Consider the following 10,302-nt stretch of genomic DNA (forward strand, 5'->3'; position numbering starts at 1 on the left):
AGCAATGATCACAATTGCAGTTCTAAGAAAGTTGGAACAGGGATAAAAAATAATGGACTGTCCCAACAAAATCGGAAATTCGGTGTAGGTATAAAACTAAAATTACAAATATTGCACACTGCGGACTTCTGGAGCCTGCCTCTCTTCACAACAAACCCATTCATTTGTGCAAGAATGATATATAAATTCTTGCAAAATTTCAAAAAATTGTCCATGTTATTTTTGTATGTTTTGATGGGTTCACATTTTTAAAAAATCAAAGGGGTTCATGACCCCCATGGCTTCTCCCCTGGGTATTTCGTCGACGAGGCTGACGACCGCCATCGTGAAAAGAGTCCGCCATATTGGATATTTTCTTTCAACGTCCAGTTTTCACAATACCACAAACAGTGTAAGCTCTATCCAGAACCATCAAAACCATCTAGAACTCATACCTCATTTTGGTACTTATCACCTCACTTACTTGGAATGCCTTATAAGGAAGTACAAACTGTTTAAAGTTACTGGAAAACAATGGAAAGAAGATATGTTCTTGAGTTGCACGTGTTTTAAAAACTTGTTAAAAGCTATCTTGAAATTATTTGAACTACATTTTTTCCACAAATTTTATTTTAAAAATTGATAACCATGTGGCCTGTTCTAAAATGCAATGGCCCTATTTAATGTGTGTGTGTGTGTGTAAGTTGAACTCCTCCCCCCCCACAATAAAGAAACGTTACTGCGCCACTGATTTCACGCCATATTTTACGATGATGTATTAGATCAGCAACGATAAAAAAAATCTCACTTCAAAAGCACCATAAAGTAAGCACGAGGTACCTGATTCCACCACCAGATGGCAGATGTTACAACGGTATTGCTAGTGACACCTGCCAGTATCATTACGAACTTGGATCGCCTAAGAAACGAGGGACAGCATTAGGACCTTGGGAAATACGTACGCCAAACCTGAACTGCCTAACCTATCCACGTGTATGCATGTAATAGGTTAAATAAACAACATATAACTTGTCAAACCTATTTACATGCCTATTTATGATTATATGCCTACGTGGATAGGTTAGACAGGCCAGGTTTGATGCTGTTAGCATGTATTTCCCAAGGTGCTAATGCTGTCCCTAGCCGCTCGTGCCTAAGAATTGTGAGTACAGGGGCGCGTCAAGTATCTGAGAGCTCTCAGCGAGCAACGTGATCGCTCAGCTACTAGACGGCCAAATATTCGCTGCTCACTTGAACCTTGCTCACCACATCTTTGAGCAACAGATTATATCGTTTTCGTGTTTCGATCTCGTGAGGCAAAAGGGAAGAAGAGGAAAACTGTATGAATATGGCGTGTTGGCAGCCAAAGTTCGAGCAACATAAGGTAATGTAATATTCCAGTTTTTGTAATTGTATTAAAATGAAAGTGTTGTTTATTCCAAATAATAAATATACACCGTAGTTTTGTGCAAGAGTGTAAAAATGAAAATTTCGACAGTTTTGTCCACATCAACTATCGCCCAAAATAAACAGCTTCTCGAACATTGAAATCTTGTCCACTCGACGCAGCCACATTGACCACAGATTATTCAAAGGCATTGATATTTTGATCAATGAGCAAACAGTGTCAAGTAAATGATCTGTCTGCTCAATGAGAGTCTGCTCCTCGTATCTCTGTAATTTTAATAATTTCCATCAATTCAAAGCAGTGTGACAATTTATGCAACTCGTGTAAGCAAACACGAGCCAGGCAGGGGCCAGGGGGCGGGGGGGGGGCTCAGCCCACCTTGGAACTGCCGTCAGCCCATCTTGGCATTAGGTAAAACTATTTTGTGTAATTTCTCTGCAGTGAAGAGTGAGAATGTAGGCAGCAGATATCATTTTGCTCACAACTTTGGTGAAGGATAAATTCACAGAACATGAACAGCAGCTGCACATTCGTTCATCTTATTCATAACAAGAAGTCTATGTAGCGGCAAGTATTTAGGAGATTCTCTTCTCTAGGCTCTAGAAAGTTCTTTCACAGGGCAGCTTCTTTATCTGTACCTTCGCTGCCCCTGTTGCAGCCTCCCGGTTAGACAGAAATCTGTGACTTTGACGTCATCATCCCAAGTTTTGGAAACGAAAAGGAGTTTCATTGCTTCGGCCGGTGGTTGAATGTACTGTAGGCACTATGATTGAATATCGTGCATTTTCTTTTGTGTGATATAAATAAATACCTGTATCATCAAAAGTAGTGGGGAGTGTGATTTCAGTAGCAGTCAATTAACACTTCAATGTAGTATATTTGTATGATGTTTCTAAATTGATGTAACTTCATGATCCCACCCCCACACAGTCACACATAATTTACCTTTATTTAATACTGTTAAACTTTTGAAAAAGGGACTTGCTTTACAAAGCCCCCCCTGATAACCCGTGAGCCCCTACCCCCTCTGAAGATCAATTCTAGCTACGGGCCGACACGAACTGACACATGACTTTCCATTTCAGAACGAGTAAATTATGCTGCTTACTTCTCACATTTCAATCAGAGTGACCGGTACCGCGTTAAAAATTTCCAAACTCAGGGGACAAAATATATTTTTTAGTCCGTACACGCTTAGGGGACCAGTTTTTTTAAAACAATAAAAGGGGACGAGCAAGTCTTGAAGCTTTCCTGGCAACGAATGGTGAAAAGATTCTCTCGGGCTATAGACGAGGTGAAATGTGGAAAAGATTCCAAGCTTTCGAGAGCAAACGTCACTCTCATCTTCAGGATAGAAACGGAACATTTTCCATGTATTCCTGAAGGAAAAAACTTGACAAAACGGGAAGACAAAATATACGCAGAGACTCAAAAACACTAAGTATACGCTCAAAATATGGACATGTGTGGCTCCTGGCCTTGCTTCTGGTCATCCAGTACAAGACCTTGTAGGGCTGTGTTGTGCCCTTATGTGTGCTGAGTGTCCCTTTCCTGGGTAAGGAGACTTTAGTCTTCAGAGACACATCTTGGTTTTAATTATGGTAACGGTAACGTGTAATGTGACGGATGCAAATAGCCAAAGTGCTGACGCATTCAGAATAACCACATCAATCAATGAATTCAATCTATTACAGATGTAATAAAAAGGAAAGTACAATACTTTACATTCCGCTTAACATAATTAGAAATATTTTGTGAAATTTGCCGTGAACAGTAGTTTTAAAGGGATACATAAGAGTTTGCCATTTACCTATCCTTTGCAATTGACGTTCCCAGATGAGGGGACAGACAATAAGGACCACAAAATTACAACCGCTTGACACAGACTATCGTAGCAGAATAAAATGTCCTTTCCGTTCATATTTATATTTCAATGTTCTATTCACATATGCCTTTTATCTCGGGGGGTTTCCCATTCCTCGAAGGTAAATTCCCTTCAAAAACGTCCCTTTCTTTATTAAAAAGTACTTCAATTTCCCGTTTCCCTTTGAAAATGTATTTCTTCTTAAAAAAATCCCTTCCTTTTCAAAATTTCTCACAAGAATTCCCTTTGCTTAGAAGAATTCCCTTTTTATCAAGAAATTCCCTTGCCCTCCGGAACTTTACCCTCATAAATGTCCCATTTCGCTTAGGAAAATTCCCTTCACTGAATTTCTCTCGTAAAAAGTCCCTTTTCGCTTTATGAAATTTCCCTTATTGTAAAAATCCCTTCTTCCATTCAAGAAATTTCCCTCATTGTAAAAAATCCCTTCTTCCCTTCAATAAATTTCCCTCTTTGTAAAAAAATCCCTTTTCATCCTCCCGCCATCGCGAGCATTACAGATACAGACAGAGGTCCGCTACTCACCAAAGGATGCTCTTCTTCTTCCTGGATTTGGTGAAGACGTGCGAGTTGCTGGGCATGTGGACGCTGGGGACGACCCCCTTCTTCAGAAGCCTCTTCAGATCGAGCCCCAGCAGCTCGCCCCTGAGGTCCCTCTCGTAGTCCTCCTCCTTGAAGTGAGTGGAGCAGACGAAGCTCGTGTTGGGGTTGAACGAGTTCCCCCTCCTGCACGCAGAGATCCACTTTCTTCTCGTCTCCTCATCCTTCGGGAACCGGTGGAAGATCAGGGGGTTCCCTGGGGACGCTCCCTTCCTGTGGAAGCGTCTGCAGGACGCCACTGCACAGTTTCTGGGCATCGTCTTTCTCTAAGAACCGAAAACCGCCGTCTCAGGAACTTGCCTGGACATTACCGACGTTGTTTTCCGATCCGCGCGACATCTATCGAACGATTTATGTATTAACCCCACGATTACATCAGGTGAAGCGATAAACCGAGGGGTAAAAACTGAATTTCGACCAACGCTAGCTTCTCCGACGCTGAAAATACATCTCCTGACCTAACGCCATGAAGCCTCAGTGTACGTTCCAGGCCCTCGCCAGTGTTGCCAACCACCAGAATACAAATATCGCTAAATCTGGAGATAAAATCCGATAAGAAGTCGATAAATCAAATATGAATGTGAAAGTATTACTCTAACTCAAAGAACAAAAATAAATAAATATATAAATGAAATAAAATAAAAATCAAGATTTTACAAGGATTTTTTTTAAACTTGTGTCCAGGTTAGAATCCAGGATAAAGAATGGAACACGTAAGGCATTTGTGTTTGTCTCACCATTCGTTTCACCATTCATTCTAGTCGTCGCGCTTAACCCGATGAGTAGAAAAGCGACGTAAAACAACCGAAGTAAAAATGAAATTTCTTACAAAAATATGTGAAGAATACCTTCAATCCACTTATCTCCACCAATATCAACATATATTGTATTGTATTTATTTTGCATTTCCCTTGTGCAAGCTGTCTGCTGTACGAACTAGATAAATTTCATTTTGTACACTATAACATTCTCTCCCTTTAAAACCATGTATAATATTGCACCCTATTTACGTTAATATACATATAATTCTTAGTATTGTTTAGTTACAAGAAAATAAGATATAATAAACAAAGTTTAAATATCCAAGTATATATAACACTACAGTTGCTTATATTTATTTTATACGTTATATGTTTATAAAATATATTTTCTGCCCAGTTAATTTAAACTTTCTGGCTTCAAAACAATATATAAATTTGGCGACCATTTATTTTCACTTTTGAAAAAATATGCATTTGTTTATTTCAAGTGAGTATATTATATCAACGTAGAAAGTATCACAGAATTCATCATTTGATATTAGTGGATGATGCCTTTCATACGTAAAATTTATGTTAAAATTAATGTCAACTTGGTGTTAATTTTAATTTAAGTACAGGTGACAGTTACCTTGGTATGAAACAAATGAAGCAGCTGTGTGTACAGAATATTCTGGAGGGTGTATATCGTTTCTTAGGTAGTGTAAAGGCATATTTAGTTCCATAATTACCATCAATTGAACTTTTGTCAAATATTTTGGGACCGCGTTGAGAAAAGCTGGGGTGGGTGTTAGGAGGTGGTTGTGTATGGAGCGCATCTAAAAAGTTACACAAGTGTAAACACCCGTAAAATATGCAAATCGCCCTGATCGGTCGCTGACGAACACGTAAAATGCCGAGAAAATTCACTCGTCAGATTTCGTCGCGCAATCTGCATTACAAATCCACCAGATTTATCAACTTCGCACTCCAGTTGGCAACCTTGCTTTGCAGTCCCTCCTCATGCGTCATCACGGCCTCGGCCAATAGCTTCTCGAGAAATCTCCTGCCGTTGGGGCAAGGAGAACGGCCAGTATTGATCGTTCGTTCCTCTCGGCTTCGAGATGCCGACCTAGTTCACCATTACACCGCACGAGAGATCTGGCGCATGCGATGGCACCGCCATCTCTTGTCGAGCCTCAGAACTCCGTGCTCGCGTCTCTTTTTAGCGTGCTAATCTCCCATCAATCATGATTTTGACGTAGCGTATGCCCCTTTTTAGCTATTGTAATTAACCAATTAGCATTCCGGAAAAGTGGAGCGTGAAAATATGGGCCTCCCTTATCTTCCAGACCTTCGTCCACATCAAGCACGAAACAGTTTTAAATCCAAATCTCAAGAAAAGTACAACACGATTACTTTTTATTTTTTCGTCACTTTGCTTGCTACTTCTTGTGAAGATAAATGAGACGTTCATTTCTAGGCAGGATTCGAACCAAGGTCCTCCGGTTTCGCTACAGGAGAATATCTTTCATAGGTGAAATTAACAGAGAAAAGCACAGTACATTGTTAAGACAATTGGGGATCTTCTTCAAAATAAGTAGCGGGCTCTGGTCTAGTATGACCAGATAAACAGAAGCGATGGGAGTCGATGCGCTGACCATGCGTCACCCAATTAAAAGCCGATTTACTTGGCAGGGCTGTTGTACCACGAGTTTTAGTTGCATTATATTAGGAATATTACTGGAAAGAATTGATTACGTATTCCGTATTAGACTACTAAGTGTTGGAAGGGATAACATTAAATACATGTATGCTACTATCATAGTATCATAGATTTTTATTCCTATCAATTCTCATTTTAGGGCTATATCCCGAATGAACCCAAGGATCATTAGAATGAGCCAGCTGGAGTAATAGTTAATAATAGAGGAGAAGGTCTAAATATGGGCGAAGGTTTAAATATGGGTTTTGGAGTTATCAGTGCTCCCGGATGCTGCAGATTGGCAGAGGCTATTGGAACTGGTTATCTGTCAAGGACAAAGATTGCGGCGGCAATTCGCAAGAGAAAGTGGTAGTTAGTTTCGGCCTTGGACTCTGTTATAGAATTCCGACCTCCGAAAACTTTTTGCAGGTATGTTTTAACTCTGCGTTTTCTGAATTCTCATCTGCTTTGTATAGGTTATGATATTAGCGGTACATAAAACAAATTTGGGCTTCTATAATGCCATGATTTGTTTGTGAAATATGTACCACAGAGAGCGAAAATAAATTGAAGAAGAAAAATAGCGCGATGGTCTAAATATGGGCTATGACATGAGGTCTCATGTTGAGATCACATTTTCAACAAATATTTGGATGTTTTTATTAATTTCGATTTTTCCCATTCCGCGTGATTTTCAAAACAACAGATTATTCATAAATATGAATTTTATAATGTTTTAGCGATTAATGACTGTTTCTTTTAAAATTTTAATTGCTTTTTGTGATATTGCCACTAGTAGCCCATATTTAGATCACAATTTTGAAATACATCATTTTACCATTCTTTGGAAATGGTATCGAACCCGGGACCCCTTGATTACAACGCGACGACTCTACCACTGCGTCATCGGGGAGGAAAACATGCAAACTACAGGCCTGTGCTTTCAAGTCAAAGTACAAATATGGCGGAGAATCGGTGTGTCCAACTTTTGTGAAAAGAATGGAAATCTTTTAAGTTATATTTGTACATTTTCAAAAATAATAGTAATAATAATTTTTATTGTTATTCAGTGCTGCGAGCACAGTGATGGCCAAATACAACACAACGTTCACTATTTATACAATTAGTTCACAACACATCGTCATTTAAATTATCTATTAACCGTAGCATACCCGAGGGGGGCTGTCAGGCCTACTACCTCTATGTTTTCAATTTTTCAACTGAACATTTTTATCAAAAAATTTAATATAAATTACATTGTTCCCTAGGTTATTCTGAATATTGTGTATTAGTTTTGTTCATAAAAACATAAATGTAATGTAAGTAGGATGCAAAATGCACTTGGAGGGTGTACCAGCCGCCATCTTTAAAACCGTGTTATTCGAGACACTCATCCTAGTGAGACTGTACAATTGCTTGGTAATGATGGTATTTATTGTAATTATTATAATTAATAAACAACTACCCCTCTATAAACAAAGGAGCATTAATGAAAAAATATTATGGTTTTTGTGAGTTTTAGCGAATGGTGAAATATGGATGTGACACTCATGCAATAATTGGTTATTATTTTTTATTAATGATGGTAATTTTTGTAATCATTATAATTCATAAATAACTAAGCATCTATAAACTAAAAAGCAAGAAGCAAGTCAATAAAAAATGTTTTTTTTTATTTCAGTGATTAAAAAACGTGTGGGCCTGTGAGCCCCTTCCCCCCCTCAGGTAAGTAAGTTTCTCGTACGGCAGGGGTAAGCTAGGGTTAAGAAGTCCATACACGATTCAATTGTCACCGAAAGAGACTGCTCCAAGACCCAACAAAATCGATAACTAAAAAGCAACGAGCTTATTACAAACCTTGAGACTGTACTTGTACACGATCGAAAAAAAATGCGACAGAGATTTTTAACATTCTACCGAAAGATGGCAATGCATACAACAAGAAAGATAAGTAAATAGATTATCCACAACAAAGATAATATTTTTTTCCTCAATGAAGATTATCACATACTCGAAAGAAGTGTGATGTATTTTTTTGTGATGTATATTATTCTGTGTTGTAGAGATACGTATCTGTGATGGAAAATAGGCTTGCAGTGCCATGAATCTATCAGAGTATCTATACAAAATAAAAGGGAAAGCAAGCACACGAAGATTCACGTAAACAGGTGTTATTTTTCGGAATTTGAGTATTACGGCGGTTTCTTAACCAGAAGAATTTTCGAATACGACTTGATCTGGGCCTTAACCTTGAATGCAAAGAGAAATACATGTAGGTCGGACATCACTTCCTTCACGTGTTGAACTCAACCTGTTGCTCGAGTAGGGCCACGGGCGGCTTTAGAGTTTTTATCAATCCAACACCATTATTACAAAGTTGTCGTGTTTAATAAATATACCTGCATAGTACGTTGTGTTGCTATTGATATTGTCCAATTACAATCCTCTACACACCTCAATAATATCGCAGCTCGCGATCCCAAACTACATCGACAAAAGATAAACATTACTTACAATCTGGGAGATCATCTTATCCTCAAAAATCGCTTGCAAAAGCTTACCTGTAAAGAGAAACAACATCACAATAAAATCTGGAAAGTTATTATATAAGTTCTAGACCTTGTATCAACAATGCTAGAACCTCTTAATTTCTGAGTACTGAAAGAACCTAGCGACTAGTAGAAACCTGATTCGTAAGGGTGACAACAGAAAGCCATACAAGTATTATGATTGGTCCCGATACGAGAACGAGATAGAATATCACAGCCACCACGTAGTTTAAAACACAATCTTACATGTGTACTGTCAACAGTTAAATTCTCACGTTAGTCGCAAGATAACGAAACAGATAATGTTTGTCCTTGCAACGGAAAACACAGAATTATACTCAACAATATATTATTTGTACGCTGAAATAGACGTATGTCCTTGTAACGCATTTACCAGTACGGTACAACATTTACCGAGAATCTGGTCTTGGCAATGGCTTTGTGAAAGTACGAAATATAAAAATTTGCAAGAATTTATACCCATTATAAAACAATACAACTTTAAAAGACACTGCAAACAATGTCGTCCGTCAGCACCTCTAAGCAGAAACTTGACATGAACAAAATTTGTCATCTCTTCAAGAAAACAGTTCCCAATTCTCGTTAATAATTCTAACTAACCTTACAAATTTTACGCCTACTTGAGGTTAAATGCATTTTATATTGAGGCGCATTATTTTAAGCTCAAGGTCAAGTACTTACTGCTAACTTTAAGAATATGTACGAATTTAGTATTAAACTCGGAATATCAACGCTGCTCTTGAAAACAAAATCTTTGTACAGTGGGATCCATGAGTATTACCGTGCAAATTGTCCATGACTATTTTCATCAATTTTTCTCTCACATTATATATATTTTTAAACGATAGATTTTTGTGTGTGCTAGTGTAGAAGTTGTCAACAGCTTGTTCTGAGTTTTCTTTTAATTCTTGAAGCTCTCATCTGGGTCAAATAAAGTGCACGAACATGCTGATGGACAATTTGCACGGTAATACTCATGGATCCCACTGTACAAGGCCAGCAATTTACTTCTGGTAAATATAATAAGCCTAGAGGAAGCACGAGATTACACAATTTCAGTGACAGTTTCACCCCCCTCTTTCTTTTCGGAATGAAAAATTCACATTCCCCTTCCTAATGACATTCCAATTCTTTTCCCCCATTTTTTACCTGAACAAGGGAGCTTACACATATCCCCTACGGCGGAGATCAATAATTTCATTAGTCCCATACGTTGCATTATTGACAGAACGGCGTACGGAGTGTACATGATCTAATTTTCGCCTAATAACGTGCTTGCAAAATTCCACAGCCGAAGCCGTCCATGTTCGATCGACAGGGCGGAACGAACCAGAAGCACCTGCGCGCCGCCTGTCGACTGTTTGCGGAAGCACGTCCGAGTTACGTGCGGCAAGAACGCCAAAGTAAAATCTCCGCCAAGT

General features: G+C 38.7%; 1 protein-coding gene across 1 annotated transcript; it reads right to left on the reverse strand.

Moving 5' to 3' along the window:
- Positions 1–3,790: 3,790 nt before the first annotated feature.
- Positions 3,791–4,126, reverse strand: LOC145988954 (THAP domain-containing protein 2-like). Its single transcript, XM_083124257.1, has one exon. It carries the CDS (start codon positions 4,124–4,126, stop codon positions 3,791–3,793), a length of 336 nt encoding a protein of 111 aa, XP_082980383.1.
- Positions 4,127–10,302: the final 6,176 nt, after the last annotated feature.

Source organism: Lepisma saccharinum, chromosome 6 (assembly GCF_977018435.1).
Source record: "Lepisma saccharinum chromosome 6, izLepSacc3.1, whole genome shotgun sequence".
NCBI lineage: Eukaryota > Metazoa > Arthropoda > Insecta > Zygentoma > Lepismatidae > Lepisma > Lepisma saccharinum.